This window comes from Petaurus breviceps, unplaced genomic scaffold (genome assembly GCF_028583685.1).
Source record: "Petaurus breviceps papuanus isolate PSGF00001 unplaced genomic scaffold, PetGlider_PUasm1.0 224, whole genome shotgun sequence".
Taxonomy (NCBI): domain Eukaryota; kingdom Metazoa; phylum Chordata; class Mammalia; order Diprotodontia; family Petauridae; genus Petaurus; species Petaurus breviceps.
Window position 1 is genome coordinate 3,888,450 of NW_027185887.1, and position 25,110 is coordinate 3,913,559.

The 25,110-nt window shown below is 35.6% G+C and overlaps 1 protein-coding gene across 10 annotated transcripts in view; it reads right to left on the reverse strand.

Moving 5' to 3' along the window:
* The window catches only part of MBP (myelin basic protein), a 229,639-nt gene that overhangs the window by 43,583 nt on the left and 160,946 nt on the right, over positions 1-25,110 (reverse strand). For all 10 annotated transcript variants that reach the window (XR_011169609.1, XM_069094993.1, XM_069094987.1 and 7 more), the window contains one exon: positions 7,412-7,848. Coding sequence is in view for 9 of the 10 variants with exons in the window: in XM_069094987.1 (XP_068951088.1) it covers positions 7,412-7,848 (437 nt within the window). In the remaining variant the exon portion in view is untranslated. The remainder of the gene's footprint in view (positions 1-7,411; positions 7,849-25,110) is intronic.

Below are 25,110 nucleotides of genomic sequence, written 5' to 3' on the forward strand. Positions count from 1 at the left end.
ATATATATATATATATATATATATATATATATATATATATATATATACACACACATACTGTTCAATTGAGTCCAAATGTTATTTGCTTCTTGTTTTTTTTCTTTTCAGGTTTCCCTAGTCTAGCATGTATACAGCACTGGTGACTTTATTGATACCTAGATCAGACTGAGAAGAAACTTCTAGAAAAGGACCCCTGCTAAATCACCAGGATGCAGCTTAATTGTTTAGTTGTAAGACAATAACATCTCTGGAGGAAAGTAGCTAGCTTGTTTTCTAGGCAGGAGAAAAGAAATTTAATCCCTTCAAGAGATTTTAGGTATTGGCTATAAGTGAAATTGATCTCATCCACTGTCTGTCTCTAGTTTTATAGGGGAGATTAAGAGACTTACATATGGTCACAAAGAGTTGGAAAGGATCACTAGAACTCAGGCCCACAACTGGGCATTCTAGTCCACTGTTCTTTCCCCTTAGTGAGTGAGGCTACTGCTATACCTTCTTTCTGAAAAATCTAGAATTATGTGTTAACTTTCATTTTGTGTTAACAATTCCTGAAAGTGTGCCAAAATGGTATGAGTAGGTATGTTCCTATAGTTAGGTCTTCAATAGTCATTATCTTATCAAAACTCAATTTTCTGTAGAAATAAGGGATATTCTTGAGATGACAATAAGTAAAAGAAAGAAGCCATTTCCAGTTCTGAACACAACCCAAAAGGGAAAAGATTTTTGGTTAAACAAGCCAATTAAGTGGCTATTTTCACTTTACCAAGCAAATTATGATAATGTTATCATCCTTCCCTAAAGGGAATATGATTCTGATCTACCAGCTATAGGATTTTCCAGAGTATGTGAGTGGTTTTGTTTTGGATTATCTACAATCTCATGCCTAGTCCCTCATTTGTGAGACAGCTGGACAAGATGGGGAAGGCAGTGGATGGCTGGGAAACAGTATCCCTCTCTTTGATGCTAACCCATGACTATGACTTCATTAGTCTCATGTGCCTACAAAGTGCCTGGCATAAAATGAAAAGAAATATCCGTCCCAATCTCAGTTTTATTTCACAAGAAGATATTTTACTTCTTGGAGAGTTTATCAGAGCATGTCTGAAAACCAGACACCTTTTCATAGTAGAATTAGGAAACCAAGAAAAAAAATCACAGGGTATGGACCTGGTTGGAATCTTGGAAGTCATCTAGTCTAACCTCCTCATCTTACAAGATGAAGAAACTGATGGCCAAAGAGGCGACACATAGATTTTCTGACTCATTATACTACACTGTCTTTTCATACCAGACTATGATATTCACCAAAGCCTTCCTGAGGCAGTGATAGAGGGCATCAAGGATCAGACACCCAGCATATGACATATCATATTTTTGTAGCTCAGATTTATGAGACTATATCAGAAAAACACATTCTTCACTCTTTAAGGTTTTTAAGGAAGAAGTAGATTTTTAAGGTATCTAAAATCTATAGTTATTACAGAAATACACTGAGGTGAATACACAATGTGTGAAATAAACTAGAGTTTTATATATGAACTAGTCCAGTTTAAAATATTAAATTACAAAATAGTTTTCCCTGGGTCTCTCAATATTTTTGGTAATATTTTGATGCTAACCCATGGTTATATTTTTGGTAACTACCTTTTAAAAACAATGAAATGGATCAGAAATCAAACTTAGCCTTTCATTGGCCAACCAAATTTGCTTATTAGTAAATCCTTAACCCCATAGAGAAAAATCAGTGACATTGGTCAAGACCATTTGGTATTGTTTATTTTTGTGATGGGTCCAGATTGAACACTTAATTATCTAAGAGTACTATGCTATTTACCTCTAATTCTAGTTCTACCTCGATGAGACTTGAATCAGTCTCTCTCTCTCTGGTTACCCAACACAGAAGTTTCTTCTACATTTGGAAAAGATGATTCACCTAGTACTGTATAACATTGTCTGGAAAGATAGAATAGATCACTCTCTTTTGACTCCTTAGGGATGGGGGCAAGAAAAGGAGACTTTGGAGTAAGAGGTTATAAATTTAAATCCCAGATCTGCTATTTACTACTTGTATGACCATGGGCAATTCAAAACTATTTGGGTCTCAGTATTTTCATCAGCAAAATGAAGGGGTTTAACTGGATGATCTATTTAGGGTTCTTCCAGCTCAATATTTATTATCCTATGGAATTGTCTGCAATTTATAACCTTAGAGAATTGCCTAGGGTCATTGAGAGCTTAAGTGAGAGCTCATGGTCACACAGCTAGTATGTGTCAGAGAATGGACTTGAACCCAGGCCTTCCTGACTCTAAGACTAGCTTTTTGTGCACTATACCAGGCTGCTCTCATTGTCTCTCATGCCAGAGAAAAATATTTATTCAGAGCTGGGCCATAAGGTCATTCATTCATTCAAAATTATTCAATAAGTATTTGTTATGACACTACTATGCAAGGCAGTATGTTAAGAACAAGAATATGAACATTTTATAATACAAATTAGTATTAAACAGCTTGAAAACAAATGTTGTTGTTACAAATACAGCCATAATGACAACTATTTGAATACTTTGAGTTGTTAATGTGAACAAAAATGATGATTATAAATACATAATTCATAAAGGAATCTGTGATAAACTCTGATTTAAGTTCATATAAATGATTAGAGGTTAGACCATTATAACCAACATATTCCTATCTCTTTTTCTAAATGGTCGATATTTATTGCAGTCATAAAAATACAACTCCAAACCCAAGGAAGTCATCTAGAAAGAATGCTTTTGTTGTTGTTGTTGGTACACTAAATCAAGTGACTTAAAAAAAGAAGCAATTAGTACACCATTTCTGTTAAATAGTTTAATAAATGCACAAGCTTATTATAAAGCGAAGCATAAAACCAAAATCACATTGTAATACAATGGCCACAGAGCTAGTACCATTAAATACAGAGGTCATTTACATGCTTTCAATTTAAATAGCAACTATACCCAAATAAACAGCCAATAAAATGGCAATCCAGTCTGTTTCAACTGTGTTCTATTTAAATAACAATAGGCAACTGAGGTAATAGAAAGACAAGTCAATTTCTGGCAGTGGAGTAAAAGTTTTGGGGAGCCACTGATCAATAACTTCTTTAAGATGACATTACTTCATGAGTAAATTTGATAAGAAACTTCAAAATTATCTGTGCGAGGTTAGGGGATAAAATAACATCCTAGACATGTTACTTCAAAAGGACTCATGGTAATTATCTGGCAAACACATGCTTTGAGCTGCTGTGTACTAACCACATCAGCCCATTTAATTGCGGGATTCAGTCTGGTGTCATATACACCACTGTACAAGAGTGAAGAAAAGGAAGCCTGGCAGATAATACCATTATTATCAAAAGAGCAAACAAACCAAAAAACCAAAACCAAAACAAATTTTTTAAATGATGAATGTTGTCCCACTTACCAAGCCTGTCATCAATTACCAATTACCATAAAAAAATGACAAATAAGCTGATGAAAATAGACTTGGGAATTTATACTGAAGTGATCTATTGAGATAAAAATTGGTATTATTTAAGTTATTCTTGAATGCTAAACGTTCCATGCAACAAGGCTTACAAAGGTAGCATGATATTAACAACAGGGAATTAAGCCACCATGGAATCAAAAACCAACTGGCTGGGACATGGAAATAAATCAGGAAAAAAGTTCAAGAAAATTAATTTGTAAGTATGCTTTCAAAATTGGACTATAAATTGGCAAAATTTTTAAAAAAGGAAAATGTTCTTATATTATATTCTGAAGTTCACAAAGACAATATAGCAACAGAATATAGAAAACTCCTGAAAGATGCTTACTTTAAACGGAGATTTTAAAGGAAAATGAAACTGAGTTGAGAAAGATTTGTTCAGCCTAGAAGCTTTTTCTCTCCCTACCCCAATACAAATGTAGTTTTAAATGAGGAAAAAAGTTATTATATTGGGAGTGTGCATTCCCTGTATTCTGATGTGTTAATCATTTGTGTGTTGTTATATAGTTGTTCTTCTATTCGAGGGCAATTAACTATGGTTTTAACTGACTAGTCTCAGAAGAAAAAACCAAACAAACCCAGTTTCTATATGTAATATTTCAAAGCTTTAGTTATGTTGGGCTGATTAGTATGAGGTCAATTAGCATGGCATTTGGAATGGGTGGCATACAGTGAAAAGACAGATAAATAATTGAAGTTAAGGAGGCAATCAATCTCCTTCAACATAAAAGTCGAGTAAGTTTTATTTTTACCCCAAACTCCTACTCATTCTTTGTATTGTTCCAACATTCCAGCAGATGGGAGAACCTCTTCCCTCAAGGGAACAAGAGTCATTTTTTTTCCCTTCTCTTCCAACAAAGGCGGTTGTTATGTGTTAAACCTGCTTGATCTCGTCCTATCAAAAGAATATGCCTAATCAGGGAATTTGTAATGCACTTTCCCTGAATGTCAGCTCTCTTTGGCCTTACAAAGAACAAGTGTTGTCAGTACATTCCATGTTCCTGGTGTGGGTAGTTCTGGAACATGGCACCAAGTGGCACCATGATATGGTCACTGGGAGGGAGGTGGAAGAGGAAGAGATCAGGGCAAAACAAACAAACCAAAACACTAACCCCTTTTCAATGCCTTAGTGCAAAATCTTGTCATTGGGAAATTTCTTCTAACCAACTAAACATCAATCCTCCTGCAATCTCCGCTGAAATAGATACCCTTTCCACAGGTGGGGTGGTTTGTAGTTCTATTGTTGCTTTGCTGCTATTATTGCTATACATTTTACAAGTGCTGAGACAAAAAAAATTGGCCAATGTGTGGATGTGATTAGGGACCATAGCTACCCTTTCCAGTTGTTTTGATTTGTGGAAGCCTTGAAGACTCTCTGAAATATTTTCATATCAGTTAGACTAATAATTATTATGATCCAGTTTAATTTTCTAGGGAGAACAAAAAACAACACCATGACTCTAAACACTCATCACCACCAATAAATACACTAGAGTCTCACAGTGGCCTGTAAGCATAGCTATGTTAGGCTTACTTTTCCACTATTCAAAATAAGCAAGGAATCTAGAGCATAAGAATTGAGTCTAACCAAATATTGCCAATACTTCCACACTTTCATCAATGATACTCCATTGAACTGTTTAACAGTGTGTGATTAATGAACTTGCATGTTTCTGCAGCTATAAATTCTAACAAAGTACTGATATTCTTGGCAGATGGTTCAAAAATCACCCACAGCCAACATTCTACAATTGATAGAATTGGTATTTCAAGCATTACAAAACAATTATTTTAAAGGATGTTTGATTTTTTTTAAGTACAAAGAAAGATCTGTTAGAAAATTTTGATTCATTCAGGATACTTGGTAGTCTATAAGCAGTCTTTTGTGTTGAGAACGACTCCTTCAGACATTGGCAGCTTTCAAATTGACCAATTACTGAAGATTACCGAGATATGAGTGCAGCACAGGCTTAAATCTTAAATGTATATGTACAGATTCAATTTGAGGTACATTTTCACAATGACTTATAAACAAAGCCACAATTTATATCCAGCTTAAACCACTGCTAGAGAAGTGAAATTTATATTCTAATATATGAGACCCAGTTGCTTAATCTTTCATGTGTAAGTTTAAATACAATTTACCTGCTCCCTTGAGCTACAAAGAAAAATATAAGTTTCAAAACTGGCAATGTTCTTGAATACAGTACTTAACATAATGGCAAGAATTGAGTTAGTCAGCCTGAATCCACAGCAATCTACTGTGGTTTAAGGGTTGTTCTTTGGAAACCATTGCAAATTGTCATCAGCCTCAAAAGTAGGTCAGATATCTTGACTACTGTTGCAGGGGGAGGGAGGCAGTCCAAGAAAGCCTGAGAAAAAGCCCTCTTTAACAGCCACTGTAGCATAGTAACCAGAAAATGAATTCAATAAGCAGTAGGGTTACTCTGAGTATAATTTACAAATAAAAGAGAAGATGACAGACACCATGCTTATAGTGGTCTTGGCACTGAACAGACCTATTATAGAAATGTATGTTAAGCCTTGGTGTTCTAACAATGAGATTGGCATGCATATATAAAAGTCCAATGTACACCTTTTATTGATTACAATGGACTTCTAAAAGGCATACACTATTACAATGAAGCACTGTAGCATTACCTTCAAAATTCTGAATCAAATTTTAAAAACTTTCAGTGTAGGATGAAGGGAATTTCACCTTTATAATGCTAAGATGCTTTCCCATCCTCCCTCCCCAATAGTAATAAATACTATATCACCACTACTATCGTCTTTAAAGAGAGATGTCATTACTCAGGAAGGAATTTAGTTTTTTAACATTCCTTCAAATCCCCCAAAAGCAGGTCAAAAAACATTGTCATAAATACAATATACACTCATGGGAAAAGTTACATTCTAAGAGACAGTTGTCAGTACTCAGGCACTTATTTTGAGAACAAACAAAAGCTCAGCATTCAGAAATCAAATGAAAATCACTTTCAAAAAAATATTTGAACTGCTATTTGGGAACCAGCTCCTTAGTTCAGTAATGGCTGCAGACCTTTCAGTTCATCCCTGCCTTCAAAGGTAAGAACAGGGTGCTCCTAAGGGTTAACATTACATGCCTATGTGTTCCTTGTGCTACACATCAGGACCATTTCTTGGTGTACAGTTTTGTCTACTAAATATATATATGTATATTTTTTTCACTCACTAATGGTCACAAATTCTATGGTTCAATTTATAGAATAATACACTTAAGATTTACACATACAGACATTTCTCCATCCTACTATACAGATGAGAAAAAAAAAAGCAGGTTTACATATAACATATCAGAGATTTCAGGAATATATTCAACAGACCTCCTCCAATTCCCTTCTTTATCATTGCAAAGCCAGAAGAAAGCTGTCATAATTTGTTCTAACAAGCAATGGAAATGAGAAAAGCACAAATCAGGCTATGATGGGAGTAGAAGAAAATGATCACAAACTCCCAAAGCCCAAGGTAATTTCTTTCTGCATTGCCCAAGGATCCTGTTCCATAGATTCTATCCCCCCTGCTACAAATCAGGGATTCACAAAATTCTCAGGCTTCCTGAGACCCACCCTGATTTCCAGCCCTCATGAGGAAAGAACTGGATAAAAAGTGAAAATGCCCTAAGCAGCAAGCCAAGAACATTTCCTTGTGCTACTCTGTTAATTTTTTTTTTTAAAGCAAGGAGCAGCATTGCATAAAGCCAAATGAATACCCACTATCTGCTGGTTAAATTAATTCTTGCTCCAGGATAGTGACTTAGTTCAACTCTTTCCTTTTTTCTTTCTCTTAGCTTTCTTAATTTAAAAACAAATGAGCACACACTTTGCTATGGTCCCTCTATTCCTCAGAGCTCACCTTGCCTGAGGCCCTCCTGGGCACATCCCTGTCACCTCCAAAGAATCTGCCCAGTGAGTCAAGTATACCCGTGTCTCTGTGCTTCGGGTTGAAGCCATGCCTAGCATGGTCCATGGTACTTGCAGTTGCCAGGTATTTTGATCCGTGCCTCTGAGAAGATCTTTTCTGTGAAGCCATCAACTCAGAGCCTTCCAAAGCTGCTGCACTGTCTTCTTGGATGGTCTGAAGCTCATCTGACTCTGAGGGTCGATCTTTGAAGGTGTTGTCCTCCCTTCCTGGAGCATCTCGGGAAAAGAGGCGGATCAAGTGGGGGCGACCCATGGTGTCAGCTGGGTTGGCCTCGGTCCAGGCATTCTTTGGGTCCGCTGTACTCTTGGAGTCTGTCACCGCTGTGCCCTTAGAGGAGGGCCCATTGTTCTGGTTCACATCTGCCTCTCCTGCAAACAACAAGGATGAGATATGAATACAGGCCTGTGAAAAACAGGGTGTTGGAACAATGCTGCTTTCTTTGACTTGTCTTGACTTAGTTATTTCATACAAAATCCACAGAATAGGGGTCGTTGCAATGAAATTGCAACCCACCTCCTAAAATGCTTTTTTGTAAAACTGTCCTAGAAGTAAGCATCCTGTTGTGGGATTTTGGCAGAAGTAGGGCCTAAGAAGCAACCAGGAAAAATCTGAGTAAGATGCTGTACAGTTTCCTAATGAAACAACTGACCAAATATAACAGTTATCAAGCATGTCCTCTAGAATTCTGATATGAGCATATTCAAGCAAGTCAGACACACTGATGGATTTTATTATAATGGTGTTGCATAATTATTACTAAAAATTACACACATTAAAAATATATTAACAGCCTCCTTAACAGATAATGATGGATTTTATTATAATGGTGTTGCATAATTATTACTAAAAATTACACACATTAAAAATATATTAACAGCCTCCTTAACAGATAATCACATTGAACACTTGAAAATTTCCCAGTTAAATATTCAACTTTCTGATTTATTCTGCCACTCTATATTTATGTAGTCTTAGGAAGAGGTTATTTGGGATTCCTGAATCCCCAAACTCCAATATTTGGTCTCTCTTACAGGAGAATTGATGATTCTTAGTGATCACCTTGGAATCCTTACCATGAAACTGGGCCAATGAGCAGAGTTCAAGAGTGCCAGGGTTTTCAAGTTCTGTGCCACCATTTGTCAATTGAAAATTTTTTAATTTTTAAAAAGCAGTATTTCTCCTGAAGACATGCTCAAAGGTTTTAGAGAAAAGAGTCAGTCTCAACACTGTGACACTCTTGCTATGTCTTTTTGTCTATGTAATTTATCTACAACTTTTCGAACTAATTATAACTTATAACACCTCAAATACTTCTATTTCATTTTAATTATAGGTAATAAGAAAGCAATGCAATCACACAGGAGGATGCTTTTCTGAGAAAGTGTGATCTCAATTTCAATTAAAATACTTTTAGGAGTGACAGTTCAAGAAATCCAATCAAGCATGTATTAAAGCACCAACTCTGTTTCAAGCATTGTGCCCGGTGCTGAGATGAGAATGAAAGTCTCCACTTATATTCTTATTATATTCATACAACTTTGACTGCCTAAGGCTATGAATTCATTGCCACAAAGTGTTCATACATCAATTCAATGTAATTCAACTAACATTTATTAGGTTCCTATTATTCTGTGATAAGTACTATGATACATAGGTGAAGAATGTCACAATTGCTGCCTCCTTCCAGCCTCTTTAAGCAACTTATAGTCCTTTGAGGGGAAGTTTGAAAATAGAGAGAATTTGATAAGTATAGTGGCATAGACTCCAAAAAGTGCTATGAGAAACTTGAGAAGGGAGAGATTATTTTTAACTAGGGTGAGAAGGGCAGGTTTTATGGGGGAGGTAGCACCTGAACCAAGTCCTAAAAGAAGAATCAAGTTTCTAAAGGAGAAAAACAAGCATTTGTCAGGTCCTGTGCTGAGTGCTTTCCAAATATTATTTCATCTGATGCTCTCAACAGCCCTGTGAGATAGATGCTATTTTCTCTGTTTTATAGTTGAGGAACCTGATCCAGATAGAGGTTTAAGTGATTTGCTAAGCATCACACAGCTAGTAAGTATACGAGGCTGGATTGGAACTTAGGACAGACCAGTGCTACAGAAGCCAAAGCTGGAGGCATGATTAAGGAGTAGGATGGAGAAAACGCATGATGGAACATAAATCTCTGAGATCATGTGATATTACATTTTTGTCTTTGTATAGCCATTGCATAGCACAGTGTATGACAATTACTAGGTACTAAATAAGTCACACTCAACCATATCAAATAATGCAGAAAAGTCAAGGAGGTTAAATACTGGGAAGAATCCACTGATTTCTGGTAATTAAGAGGTCATTAGTGACTTTTAAGAGAACAGGTTCAGTAGAGTGGGAGGAAAAGAAGTAAAATTACAATGGCTAGCTTAGACTGGTGGGACAAATGGGAATGTTTGGAAGAGGGCTACCTCATACAAAATGGGGAGAAGACAAGAATGTTATGAGGGAGGTATGATCTGCACAACAAACTGAGGTCAACACTCTAGGTATTAGTCACATTTTACAGAGAAGGAAAGTGACATAACTAGAAATGGTTGGATTCCAGTTTGGAACCAAAGTCTTTTCTGATTCTAGGTCCAATATTCTTTCCATTATGCCCTGTTGTCTCTCAGTAAGGCACTGACCCTCAATAGGTTCAATCTTTTAGATAAAGTGTAAGACAATGCCATCTGCTGAGAAAGGAGAGGTGTTTTGGGGATGAGGTGGGGTGGGATTTATGAAGTTTGAGGATAGATTACCTTGAGAGCCAAGTTCAGTTTCTAGTGGATCCAACTGGCAAAGTTTTATGACTTTTTTCTAGTAACACCCAGGATAGGAACAGAAAATGGTGGGATTTACCAGTGTCTAGAGATTACACAGGGAAGTAGTATGGAAGAACAAGAGGGTGGGAAACTTAAGAGTGGAGGGAGTGCAATGCTGAAATGGAGTCAAGAATGTTCAGGGATGGAAGTGAAGTAGGAGCAGAGGTAATGGAGTGGGAGAACAGGGGAGATGAAGGGTTCCAATGATGGGTTCAAGAGGAGTGCATAGAAAGGGAAGGATAGGGGCAGCTAAGTGGTACAGTGAATAAAGCATGGGTCCTGGGGTCAGGAGGATCTGAATTCAGATGTGACCTCAGACACTTATTAGCTGTGTGACCTTTGGCAAGTCACTTAACCCCAATTGCCATGCCTTCCTCCTCCAAGAAAAAGAAGGGGAAGGATAAAAAATTGTAATCAAATAGGAACTTATTACAATTTTGATGATAATTAAGAGCCTAAAAACATTCATCCATTCATTCATTTCAAAACAACTTATTGTTTCAAGACATTGATCTACCCCAGTTGGGAAGAAAACACAACATGGTATAAGGAAAGAATGCTGCATTTGGAATCAGAGGGTCAATAAAATACTAACTTTATCATTTAATATCTGTATGTACCTTATAGGCCTCAGTTTATCAACCAGTAAAATGAGGGAGTTGGACCAGATGACCTCTAAATTCTTTTCCAGATCTACACCTATGAGCCTATGAACTAAGCATGTAATGCTCTCTACATAAACTTGTAACTCTGAATTTAAAACGTTGCTTCTCTTGAATCAATTCATTGTCTATTATCACACTGAGGCCTGGGAACTATTTGTCTTTATTTTGAGTTTTCTGAAGGAAAACCAAAAGTAAGATGATTAAATTTAAATCTTCCATTGTGTATCTACTGTTGAATTTTTCTTTCTTCTTACTTCCAAACATGTAAAATGTGTCCTCTATCTGCTCTGTCAACCCTTAACCTTTAACCCTACTATTAGCTAATGCTTTAATAAACTAAAAGATATTTTAATAGCAAAAAGTAAAAACAAACTTGGACAATCTGATGTTCACATTCACTAGTCTATTCAGACAACTTGTTACCTATGACATTCTAAAAACCAGTTAAGGGATTCTCTTTTTTTGCCTCTCTCTCTCTCTCTCTCTCTCTCGCCTTTCTCTTTTTCCTTTTTCTCCTTTACCTCAGTTGGGCATGTGACACAATTGACTGCTTCTTGAAAATCTCTTTTCTCATGGTTTCCATGACACTGAATTTTCTTATTTCTCTTCCTCTGCCTTCAATTGCCTTGTCCTATTTATTACTTTTTTTGTTCCTCCTAGAGATAAAGTGGAGGATCTCAGGGATGGATGTATGCTTCACTTTTCTGCTGTTTTAACATTTTTTTGAGTGATTTGAATTATGCAATTGTTGTTGTTCAGTATTTTTCAGTCATATCTGATTCTTCCTGACCCCATTTGGGAAAATGTCATCAAACTTGGGAGGGATGGATAACACATTGGAAGACAAAGTCAAGATTCAAAAAGATCTTGATGGACAAGAGCATGAATTGAATAAGAAAATTTAATAGGGATAAATGGAAATAAAATCTCATTTTTGGGTTAAAAAATCAACTTGATGAGTACAAAATAGGGGAAGCATGACTAGACAGTAATTTGAAAAAGATCTGGATGTTTTGGTGGACCAGAAGCTTACTATGAGAAAATAGTGCAATTGGCATGCAAGAAAACCAGTGCAATTTTAGGATGCATTAATAGAACATAGCATCTAGATTGGGGAAGTGAGAATGCCACTGTACTTTACCCTAGTCATAGCTCATCTGCAATATTGTGTTCAATTCTAAGTACCACATTATAGGAAGAACACTGATACTCTGCAACAGGTGGAGAAGAGTAGAATCATGATAGTGAAGGGATTAAAAATCATGACCTGTCAGTTGGAGATGCAGATTATATAAATCCTGGGACAGAGAAGAAATGTATGTCTGTGCATTATGTGATCACTATTTTCAAGTATGTAGTGGAATGTTATGTGAAAGAATCATTGGATTTGTTCTGTTTGGGCCCAGAAGGCATAGACAAGAGTGCTGGATGGAAATTGCAGAGGCAGATTTAGGTTTGATGTAAGGAAAACCTTCCTGAGAACTAGAAAGTAGAAATGGGCCGCCTTGGGAGGTAGTGGTTTCTCCCTCATTTGATGTTTTCAGGTAAAGGCCACATGACCAGTTGTCAGGGTTAATGTAGAAAATACTTTTATTGAGATATGAACTGAATAAGAGGTTGGACTCTGAGAATCCCTTCCATAGTTCTATGATCCTGCTTTTTAAAAGTAGATGGATGTCTCTGCCACTCTGTTCTTCTCTCTCCAACCTTCTTTCTACCCTTTGTAAAGTCATCTATTTTCCAGCTTTTCTGGCAATTACTCCTAAATGACTTTTCATCTATACTCCAGACCTAAATTTCAATGACATATATTACATTTCTGCTTAGAGGGTCTGCTATCACTTCACACTCACTGTATCTCACACTTAATGCAGATGACTTTTACACAGTATCTTAAGCATTACGAAGTGCTTTACAGATATTATCTCATTTGATCAATCAATCAATAAATAAACATCTAAGTCAGGCATTGTGCAAGGCTCCAGGAATGCAAAGTTAAAAAATGAAACAGTGCGTGTCCTAAAGAAATTTATGCTTTACTAGGGAAGCAGTGTGTCCACTCATAAGTAAGTACAATATATTATGTGAGTGTGTGTATACACTTTACACTTTGAGGGGAGGAGTACAAGCAGTGAGGGAAATGCCTCATGTAGAAGGTAGCATTTGAGCTGTGCGTCAGAGGAAGCAATGGATTCTAACAGGTAAAGGTAAGAAGGAGATGCATTCCAGATACAGAGAATAGTCCATGCAAATGTACAGAGGCAAGCAATGGAATATCACATGGGAAACATAGCAAGGAAGCTGGTTTGTAACTGGATCAGAGGGTGCCTGAAAGGAAATACTGTATAATAAGTTTGGAAAAGGTGGACTGGACCCAGATTGTGAAGGACTTTAAATGCCAAACAGAGGAATTTCTATCCTATCCTAAAAGCCACTGAAGATTTTGAAAAGGGGAATGAGTGATCACTTTGGCAACTATATGTAGGAGAACTGAGGAGGCACAAGAGGATATGGCTGCCCTAGAAACCCATCAGGAGAAGCTCTGTTAGGTAGATAAAAAGTATATCATTATCTTTCTTTTAAAGATGATGAAACTGTGGTTCAGAAAGGTTAAGTGATTGGTCTCATAGCTACTGTATCACAGTGGGGATTGTCCTCAAGATCCCTTCTAATGCCAAGTTCAGTAGTATTTCAATTATGCCAAACCACCTTAAAACAAACTCAAATCAAATTCCCTTCACATTACCAAAACTTGTTCCCTTTTTCATTATCTCACTTCTGATAGTTGCAAAATCATTACTTCAGTCTCCCAGGTTAGAGCCCTTATAGTCATATTTGACTCTTCTCTTTTTTTCATCTTTTATATCCCATTTATGATCGACTATTGTTTGTCCAATTTGAGACCCACTTCTACAATAAAATCTTCTGTGTCAACTCCTTATGGAAAGCACTGAATAAATGTTGTATCTATCCATCTATCTATCCATCCATCCATCACCTATCTCTAGTTTGTACTGATTTCTCTTTCCTCCATTATATTTTTAGCCACTAACACAACAATTAAGTGATCTTAAACATTTCATGGTAGTATAATTGGGCAATGGCCAAAAAAGGTACAATCCTTAAAGTATATTTTAATTTGTCCTAGGTGGGCTATCAGAGCATGCACAATTATTTCCCACCTGATTTCATTCAATATAAGAAAGTTTGGCAAGCCTCCTTCTGGCCATGAGTGAAAGTGGGGCCAGTACTGTGAAGTGAAAAGAGTCTTCTGTTTGGCTGAGGAATCAGAAGGAATGATAATGTAGGAAATGCTGAACCTACACTGAGGGTACCTAAAAAAGGTTCACGTAGATGATCTCTTACTCCCTTTCATGGTTGTATTTTAAATGGGGAGGACTCTGTGAACCACCAGTTGGGAGAGAGGTAGGCTGTTCTTTCACTTGGCTGCCATGTGTCGCTGAATACATATTGCATTTATTCTCTCTTAATTACAGGTGAATGAGAATCTGGAGATGGAATGGCTCAGATTATGACTTTGTAAGTTCTGAAAGGCTGAAAGAACTATCAGCTGCTAGATTAAATAACAGAGACCACCAGAGCTGGTAGCAGCAGTAATTGAGTCTAGTGATGAACCAGTTATGAATTACCTGCTTGTTCTAGCCCATCAGTAGTTGGCCTGTCAACTAATAGCCAGCAACCTGCAAGAAGCTAGCTCAGCCAAATATGGGAACAACTCAGGCTCTGGTGAGACTACAACCAGAAATAAATTTAGTGGGGACTCCAAGGAAAGAAAAGGGCTAGGTCCATGAATCATGGCATGCCCCTGGTCCCATATATTCCCTAAATGTACACTTCAAGTTTGAACTTACTTTCCCAATGGAGTGAATTTATATATAGCGAGAGTTTGTCCCTGGCTTGGAGGATATTTTGCAACTTCTGTCCTTGCCACATAGTCTGCATGAGCAACTATATTTTTAAAAAAGGTAAATGGTGTCAAATGGTTCATTGATAGTGGGGAACAACAACCCAAATGGAAATTTATAGGCAATAGTAAACCTCAACACCTCAGGATTAATCCTAAAACCCTGAGTGGAGAAGTAGACAGTCACCCTATAGGGACCCAATCTGCTGAGACATGTAAGAATTGGGGAAATAGCCCCAGAGGGAATACATATTAAGTTGTTTCCCCCGCCTTAGTTCTTGAGAGCAAGGACAGTCTTATACTTTTTGTTTTTTAAACTCATCTCACGCTACTTTTGAAGTTAGCTTTGTGATCATGGGGAAATTACTTAGCTTCTCTGAGTTTCTTCATCTGTAAAAGAAAAATGACATATAAAATACTTACTTCCCAAAATTGTTGTGAGCTTGAAGGAGATAATGTATGTAAGGAGCTTTGAAAAACTTTAAATCAATATAAAATGATATTTATCCTTGTTATTTAATGATATAATCAAAGATATAGAACTGGAAGGGACCTTAGGGGTCATCTCATTTTTTACAGTTAAGGAAACTGAGACCCAGAGAAGTTAAATAGGTTGTAGAGCTAAGATCTGAATTGATAGATATCCCAGGATTCTAAGTTTAGCACTTTTTTTAAAATTACACCATGATGCTTCTCTTCAATCTCATTTGGTTAATTGAATTGAACTGAATCAAACTCCATTAATCACCTCATAGAGGTTGTGAGGATCAAATAAGATAGAATGTAAACTCCTTGAGGGCAGAAACTTTTTCTTATTTTTGTCATTTTTTTTGTCTAGAACCCTGCATATTACTTAGCATAGAGTAGGTAATTACTATGTCTTTGTTCATTAATTGATTTTATACATACACACATATGTTTCTAACACAAAATACTATATTACTTAACTTTTTATAACTGCTACAAGGCTCATAGTTAGCAACAATAAATACCTGTTTATCAGTTGATGTTATTTTATATACATGGGTAAAGATGAAATAACAGGTTAAACATGTGAATAATTAAAATGAAAAATTCAAGTAAAATACAGTCTTTTAAATATCAATACTAGATTTTTCTTCTTGCCTAAATTATCTCGTAATTAGCCAACTCTTTGTCTATGTATTTTGCTCAAGTTAAGTGTTGAAATACAAGTTACATCATTTATCTATCTATCTTTATGAAAGAGAAATAATTCCAAATGACTTGGACAAAATCATATGGGCAAAGAGTCCATACAAAGACTAAATTTATTGCTTCCTGATATTTCAAACTCCATTTTCAATGCAAATTAAGATTTTCAAACAGATGTTGCATATCTACACCAAACACTTAAGCTGGCAACACATATCATCACTCAAAAATTGTTTGGTAAATAGTAGCAACCCAGAAGTCTGAATCAAAATTTTATACTATGTTTAAAAAAACCTGCTTTTGGGTATCAACCTCATCTCATATGACTTAGAAATCTGTCATTCAACTCAAGAAGACTATGGAGAAAAAGAGATGGAGGGAAATGGACAATTTTATCTACATTGTAATCATTGCTGATTAAGACCTACCAAAATAGATATTTTATGAAATGTCGTATTTTTGTCAGTATAATCTTTCACATTACTAATATCCACTAAATGTTCTAATGTAAAATAATGATGGACTTAATGCAGAATGACATTTTTTAATTGATAGCTCCTAACTACATTTTACATGGTGCAAATGACCCTTATGGGTGGTAGAAGCAAGAGAAATAGTGAAAAACATGTGAATCACTAGCTGTGTTTTATACTCTGTGCCATAATATAAATTAATGCAAAATGAAATAGGAAAACAATGAATACATTGTGCTTAACCAAATGCATTAACAAAACACAAGAGCATCTGCATACTAATATTTTTACAACAGTTGGGCTTTGTATCCTTGAATATAGTTATTTGTAAGTAACAAAGAAGGGCATTTGTGCCACAAAAGTAGCTTTTCTTAACATGTAAGCTGTATGCTGCACAGTCGAAATCATTACATATGTCTTTTGGGGATGATAAAAATGCAATTTTAACTTTGATACTAAATCTACCCTACAGTAAATAGTACGGTGCATGACGAGAATAAGACATTCCTTATCTATGTCTTTAAACACACATGCCCACTTCCCCTCAATGCGTGTTGCTTCTGGTGAGCACATGATTATTTTTAAAATAGTACAGATGGATTACATTTCCAATCATGTGCTCAAATGTCTGTTTTTTTCTTAAGGTTGCTGAAAAAAGGGGCAAACCATTCTACTTAGTCCCTTTGTTCTAGAGAAATAACAGCAGTATCAATTAAAATGACATTTGATCAGATTTGGGTTTTGAGTGTTTGGGGAATTAGGAGGTCTAATAGACAGTCCAATGAAACATGGAAACTTTCTCAAAACTCAATTCCAAAGACACTAGGATTGTACCTTAATCTTAAACTCTCTTAAAAACACAAAATCTACATTGTCTTGTCCTTTAAATCCCTGGGTTATCAACTGAATTGAAGTACAAACCTCACTCTGATTTTTTAGCATCAGAACATTTTAGGGTTGAAAGGGAGAGATTATTGTTAAATAATATAGTTAAATATCACATGCTGAGACATGTGAGAATTGGGGAATTTTACTGTGTCAAATCTAATAAATTGAAATTATTTCCCTGAGGTCATCCTGCTACTTAGAAGCAGCTACCTGGGTGTCCTTTGTCAAATAACTTCATCTTCAGGGCCTCTGTCTCTATAAGCAATGGGAAAGCAACATATATCCAATACCACAGTAAGTGAGAGAGAAGAATTATAAACAGAGGTGTAATTTCCAAAGTCAAATAGCAAGTGATAAAATTTGTTAGTAAAGTCATATTAGTGGTAACAAGAGAAATATAAAATTAAAGCAACTCCAAGGTTCCCCTTCTCACCCATTAGGTTGCCAAAATTGACAAATAAAAGAAAATGACAAATGTTAGAAAGGCTACACTAAATCATACCCCTTGACACACTGTTGGCAGAGTTGTGAATTGGTCCAGTCATTCTGGAAAACAATTTGGAACTATTTCCAAAAGTTACTCAACTGTGTATATTCTTTGACCCAGTGATACCACTACTGGGCCATTACTCCAAAGAAATCAAAGAGAGAGGAAAAAAGTTTTATAGGTACAAGAATAGGTACAATTTTTGTTGTTGTGTTCAAGAACTGGAAACTAGGGTGTGCCCATCAACTGAGGAATGACTGAAAAATTATGATATATGAATGTAATAGAATATCATTATGTCATATAAGACATGATGAAAGATGGTTTCATAGAAACCTGTGAAGACTTATATGAACTGATGCAGAGTGAAGTGAGCAGAGGGAGGAGAACAATTTATATGATGGCAACACTGTAAAAATGAACAAACTTTCAAAGGCTTAGGAAGTCTGATTAACATAAGGATCAACCATGATCACAGAATACCAGTGAGGAAGGATGCTATCTACTTTCTGAGAGAGAGGTGACAGACCAATATGCAGAAGTAGACATTTTTCTGAACGTGGTCAACAGTAGAATTTGTTTTGACTGACTATATATATTTACTACAAGACTTCTCTGCCCTGACCCAAGGAGAATATTAGAGGGAGAGAAAAATAAATGCTTGTTAATTGAAAAGAATTAAAATTTAATTAAAAATATAAAAAAGAAAGAGGTTTGGATAGCACCCATTTCAGCAACAAAACTATAATCCTTTAGCAGTATCTCCTATGTTGTACTGCCCGCCCAATCATTTTTGTTTGCTTTTTTATTCACTTGCTATGCAAATAATTTATCCTTAGTCAAATTCAGTTTTCTCATCTGTGAAATGGGATAATAATAGCACCTACCACACAGGGCTGTGAAGATCAAATGAGAAAACATGTGCAGTCTTCTAAAGTGCTATATAAATGCTAGTTATTATTAATTACAGTATTATTATTGTCCTTGATGAATTCTAGGTACCTGGCTTAGATAAATCACAGTCTTAGTTTATTGAAAGACATATGCCACAGGATGAACTGTTACTGCTGTCCCAGTGTCAGTGATATTTGAAAGATTGTTGAAAATAGAAAAGCTACAATACAATTGGAGAAAGAAAAATGTCTTGATTTTCCAAAAAAACAAACAAACAGCTTTCCAACTACAGAATAAAAGAGTCTACAAACTATAAGCCAGTGAGCTTGACTTCAGTTCCTGGGAAAATTCTAAAATGAATTATTAAAGAGATAATTTGTGAGCATTTAGAATCAGAAGTGATGATTACAAAGAGCCAGCATGGCTTCGTCAAGAACAGGTCCTGCCAGGCTAACATTATATCCCCCTACCCTTTTTTTTTTGAAAGGATTGCTAAGCTAGCACAATTAAGGAAAGGTTGTATATATATTTTACCTAGACTTTAGCAGAACATTTGATAAAGTGACTTACACTGTCCTTGTGGAGAAGATAGATAAAGACTAGACAAGATGGCTACAATCAAACTACAGTAATAGTTAATGGTTTGATATCAACTCTGCTTATCTCCAGTGCAGTGCTCTAGGTACCTTTGATGGACCTTGTGCTGTTTAACATTGTCTCAATGACTTGGATAAAAGCATATGTATATGGCATGCTCATTGAATTAGCTTACAACATGTTGTTATTTGTCCTTCGTTCCTGAAGAGGACCATGACATCAGGAAGGTAATGCCATGACTTGCAATTGAATTAGATTTAAATGAGAGAGAGCTGTGTAAAGTCACCAGCCTAACGTTCTCCTCTGCAGCCAACTGGGTCCAGCAGCAAGATACCTATCAGGATGACTAGAGATGGCCCCCAGCTTATAACATAAAGCTGAGAGGAAGAGCTAACATCCTGGATAAGAGATTTATAAAAGACTTTGGCAAGCTAGGGAGAAATCTAATAAGGATAATTCAGTAGAGATAAATGTAAAGTCTTATGCTAGGGTACAGAAAATGAACTTTCAAAGTACAGGATGTGAAAGGTAATGTGAGACAACAACTTTTTTTGTTAAAGATCTTGGTTTTTATAGGACTCTAAGTCAAATATGAGTGAACAGCATAATGTGTCAGTAAAACCAGTTAATGGAATCTTGGTCTCCACTGCAAGAGGCATCACGTCCAGAAACAAGTCAGTGATGGTCCCACTGTACTCTGTTCTGGGCATCTAGGTGGCACAGAGGATATAGCATTGGCCCTAGAGTCAGGAAGATGAGTTCAAATGTGACCTCAGTCTGTAAGGAGAGGCTGTATGACCATTTGACATCCTGACAGAGATACAGGAGAGAGGATGATTTCTAGGGCAAGACTCTTAAGAGACTGGAGACAACTGACTAAGGATCACTGGTATAGGGGTTAGCCTTAGTAAGCAGTAGAAATACTTCTGACCACAAGGTTGGATGGAATAAAGAATAGATAATGATGCCCAGAAATTTTGAGAAGTAGAAATGTGGGTTTGGGGGCTTAAGGAGAAAGATTTAGAACAGTCATTGTGCATTATGACAGGGTGTTGACAAAAGTAGGGTAAAAAAATTATATGATAACAGATTTTAAAAAAAATTAACAGTATTTTATGATGATGAATCACTAGGATTTTTCTTCTTTGTAAAAGTAGCAAGCTATACAGTTCATTTCATTTTATTTCTGAGTGGTAAAATTATTTCATAACCTAGTTTTTACAGAGATTCATACTCTACTAGGAGTTGGAAAATATGGTATTATAATAATATGGACATGCCAATTTCACAATGTACTTTAGAATCCTTAAAATATGGCAATTAGTTTAACTTTACATAATAACACTGGCTGACATTTATTGTGCTTTAATGTTTGCAAAATATTTTACATACATTTGATTCCCAAAATATCAGGATTTAAGTACTATTACTATTCTTTTACCAATGACTGAACTGAGACTCAGAGAAGCTATGACTTGCCTATAGTTAACTAGCTAGAAAGTGCTGGAAAAAGAATTCAAGTCGAGTTTTTTCTTGGCTCCAATTCTAGTGATCTTTATAAGTGTAGTAAACATTTGAGGGTCTATACTCTAAAAAGAATGTTGACAGCAGTTAAAAAATGATTATGCTTCCTCTTTCCCCCCCTCCAAAATCCAATTACTGTGATACTAATGTGATGAATTCAAACATAGAAACAGAAGGATGTATTTCCTGGTGTACATACTATGAATGTTTGCTTCACAATTTATTGCCTCTGAGTGTATTTTAAAAATGTGAAGATAAGAATGTGCTTTTTAGGGTAAAAAAATACTGTTTTCAAAAGAAGAATTACAAACTACAAATGTATACAATTCTATCCATTGATTTCTTTCTTAGTCCTACTTGCCTTCAAGCCTTTCCTAGTCTATGAAACCTTTTCCTATTACTACTCCAGTCCATATTGATCTCTTCCTTTTCTAACCTTTTTTGTGATTACAGTCAATAACCACACTGTTAAGTACTTAATTGTTCTTTGATTGTTTATGCCCCAAGACTGCAAGCTCTATGAAGTTAGGGATTGTGTCATATATCACTTCTGCTTTCTATAGTGGTAGGTAAACAGTGAGTACTCAATAAATGCACACTAAATAATAGAAAATGGAAAGTATGATTATTTATTGTAATATTTCCCTAACTCTTTGCTCATTCTTCCTAGTATCTGTGGAGTTTCCAGACTGATGATTCTTTATTCCAACAGGTATCCTTGTTTCTAGCCTTCAGTACTCAATATTTCGGGGGAGCCCACAACCTTTGATTCTGCATATACATGTACACATGCTTAAGGGTCTTCTAAACTGAAGGCAGGATTTAAAAGAGAATCTTGAACACTAGATGCTAGTCTCTCAGTTCATCCAGTAATGTGGGGTGGTCTTAGGTAATTCACTCACCTTCTCTTGGCTTCAGTTTCTTCAATTTGTAAAACGAGGGGAACAAATTAAATGATCTCTAAGGTGTCTTCTGAAAGAAATAATTATTTCTCTCTTATATTTAATAACTAATTATTGAATTAGTACAAAGTTTTCCTCTTTTCCACTTCCTCATCCAGAAATCAACTAGTGCAGGAAATCTTGGGCAAAGACTTACTTACCCAGGCTAAGATCTAACCAAAGACAGTAAAAGAAAGTTTAGGTGAATGGGTAGGTTCCTGCTCATTGTATTTACTCACACAGGTCTGGGGAAATGGAAAAAAAAATTCTTTCTCCTGTGATATGGAAATTGATAAAACAGACAGGTGATATGGAAATTGTTAAGTCTTTTTGACCAAGACTTGAGTGATCCAAGTCACATACCCCCAAGACCCTCATTGTAATATAGCCCACATCTCACTGTAATATTAATTCTCTTAATGATTGTTAACCAATCAGAGCTAGTTGCCATTGTCAGGAATACCCACTTTTCCAAGGGCACATAAACTGAGTCTATTACCATGAGGGGTCTTTGGCATTCAAGAGTGCCACTGACTTCTATTATTGACAAAATAATGGCATTATTAATAAAATTACCTAGAAACTATGTTTCTCAAATTTTTTGAACATCACACTTTCAAATCTTTTAATGGTTTTATTGAAGTAGATGAGCTCTCAAAATGAATCCCTTCTGTCAGTTTTATGATTCTTTGATCTTTTCTCAAGATGGGGTATGACTTTACCTAAAGTTATACTTCCTAAAAGAGTATAGAGCTGACATCTCTGTCAAATATACAGGAAAATCAAATTGTCTGAGGAATTACATATATATTATATATATATATATATAACTTTATATATTATTATTTATATATAATTATAATTATATATATTTATATATAATTATATATATATATGTAACTTTAGAAAATTAAGAAATCACTAAAGGGATGTGGATTAAGATAATAAAAATAGCTCACATTTATATAGTGCTTTAATGTTTGCAAAGCATGATAAAAATATTGTCTCATTTTCTTATTATAACAACTCTGGAAAGTGGGTGCCATTATTGTCCCCATTTTACAGATGAGGGAACTGAGGCATAGATAGGTTAAATGATTTATCCTAGGGTCACACAGATAGTAAGAGTCTAAGGCTGGATTTGAACTTAGGTCTATCCTTACTGTAGGTCCATCAACATATCCACTGTGCCACTTAGCTCCCGAATGGGGAAAAAAGCACCTTTATTAAGTACCCTACTATGTGTCAGGGACTGTGGTAAGTGCTTTACAAATATCTCTTTTTATCCTCACAACAATCCTGTGAATTAGGTGCTATTATTATTCCATTTTATTTTTGAGAAAACCGAAGCAGAGAGGTTAAGAATAAGAAAGATGTGAATCTCTCCAACTCTATCACCTTCCTCCTGCCCTTCTCCTACCAAACCATATGACTATCTATAAAATAAAGCAAAACATTAGAAAAAAGCAGGGAAACAGTGACAATAGTAAGAATTAAGACTAGTTGGCATTTATGTAGGTGCTTTAGGATTTTCAATTAACCTAATTTCCTGGAAGAAAGGAAGAGATCAAGTGCAATAAACCTATTTGCCAGATCAGTTGTCCCAGTATTTATGTGTAAATCCTGGTTAACCAAGGGCATGGAAGGGCATGGTGTGGGGGCCTGCACCATTGATTCACTTTCTATTTTTCAACAGTAGTTTGTGTGCATTTCAGTGAAAGGCTTGTATAGGAACCTTGAAATGTACTTGATATATATTTTTAGCACATCGGAAATGATCCCTTACAACAGTTTATACGTGTAAAGTTTCCTATATTAATAGTTTTTTTTACAAAAACCTGTCATTTCTCATCATTCTACTATAATCAGAAAATGAGAATCACATGCTTATATCCAGTTTCTACAATTTTAATGAGCAAATGGAGTAATCACCTACTTAAATGTTATTTTTATCCACAGTAATATTTTATCTGACAAATTTGGGCAATTAAATGTTCCACATAAATGAATTTTCCAAATAAGTGAAGTGTTTTTTTAATACATAAAGTATAAGTATACATAAGTAATTTTTATTATTGTGGATGGAAACGGATATTTTTATAAAATGTATTACACAATTCTTTGACTTTTCAATAAGTATACCCAACATAATTTAACCCTTTTCTTGAAGAATTTGTTATTCATATGAACATCAATTGTGGAATTACGTATAATACAGTGGTTCTAATCTGGCAGTTCTAAGACTGCCAAAGGGGTCCACATTACGAAAAAGGTTAAGAGCCCCTACTAAAATATAATGATGCGCTCAAGGTCCCTAATATTGTACATATGTATGTATGTGTGTATAGACACACACACATTTAAACTGTAGTTTTTTCTTAGGTTTTTGTAGCATAGCATAGCATAGTCCAACATAGTGGGTGTTCACCTTGTAGTCAGAGAGACCCAAGTATAAATCCTGCTTCAGAAATTTACTAGCTGTGTACCCTGGGCAAGTTACTTAATGTAACTGAGTCTCAGTTTTCATATCTGCAAATGAGGTGATAGTAATAACAACTCTCTCTCTCTATCTCCCTCCCCACAATACACATATGCAGTGTTTATTAATTATACATACATGTAGGAATATGTGTCTCTGTTTGCATGTTATTAATATTTTGTACTTAGTTTTAAAATTTTGTACTGTTGGCATAACTGTATTATTTTGAACTATTTTCACAATGTCTTCTTGTTTTTACTTTGCTGCTTTATTTCATGGATTGTGATTTCATGGATTCTGGTTGTGAGCCTGAAGGTGATTGTATAAGGCACATGAGTCTTGTGACAATTAGCTTCATAGAGATTATTTTCCACTAATTCTGGTTAATTTGTGGCTATATTCTGGATGGTCAAGATGGCTAGAAGTCTGACTTTCAGATCAATAGGCAATGACTATTTGTCTACAGTTATTTAGTACTTGGTCATCCAGCTAAGCAAGGTTGGATTAAAATATAAACAAATGAAAGAATTTCATTCATAGAACATGTCATTTTATTAAGTTGAATGACCAAACCCCATGATTTCCTAGACATGAAATACAAGCAGGCCATTCTTTCTTAGTCATTGTAGTTACTTTATGGGGGTGTATGTATGAATGAATGTGCATGTATGTACGTATGTCTGCTTGATGTATTTCATATGGTTTGAGGTGTCAAAGGCACCATACTACATAGATTACAGAACTCTG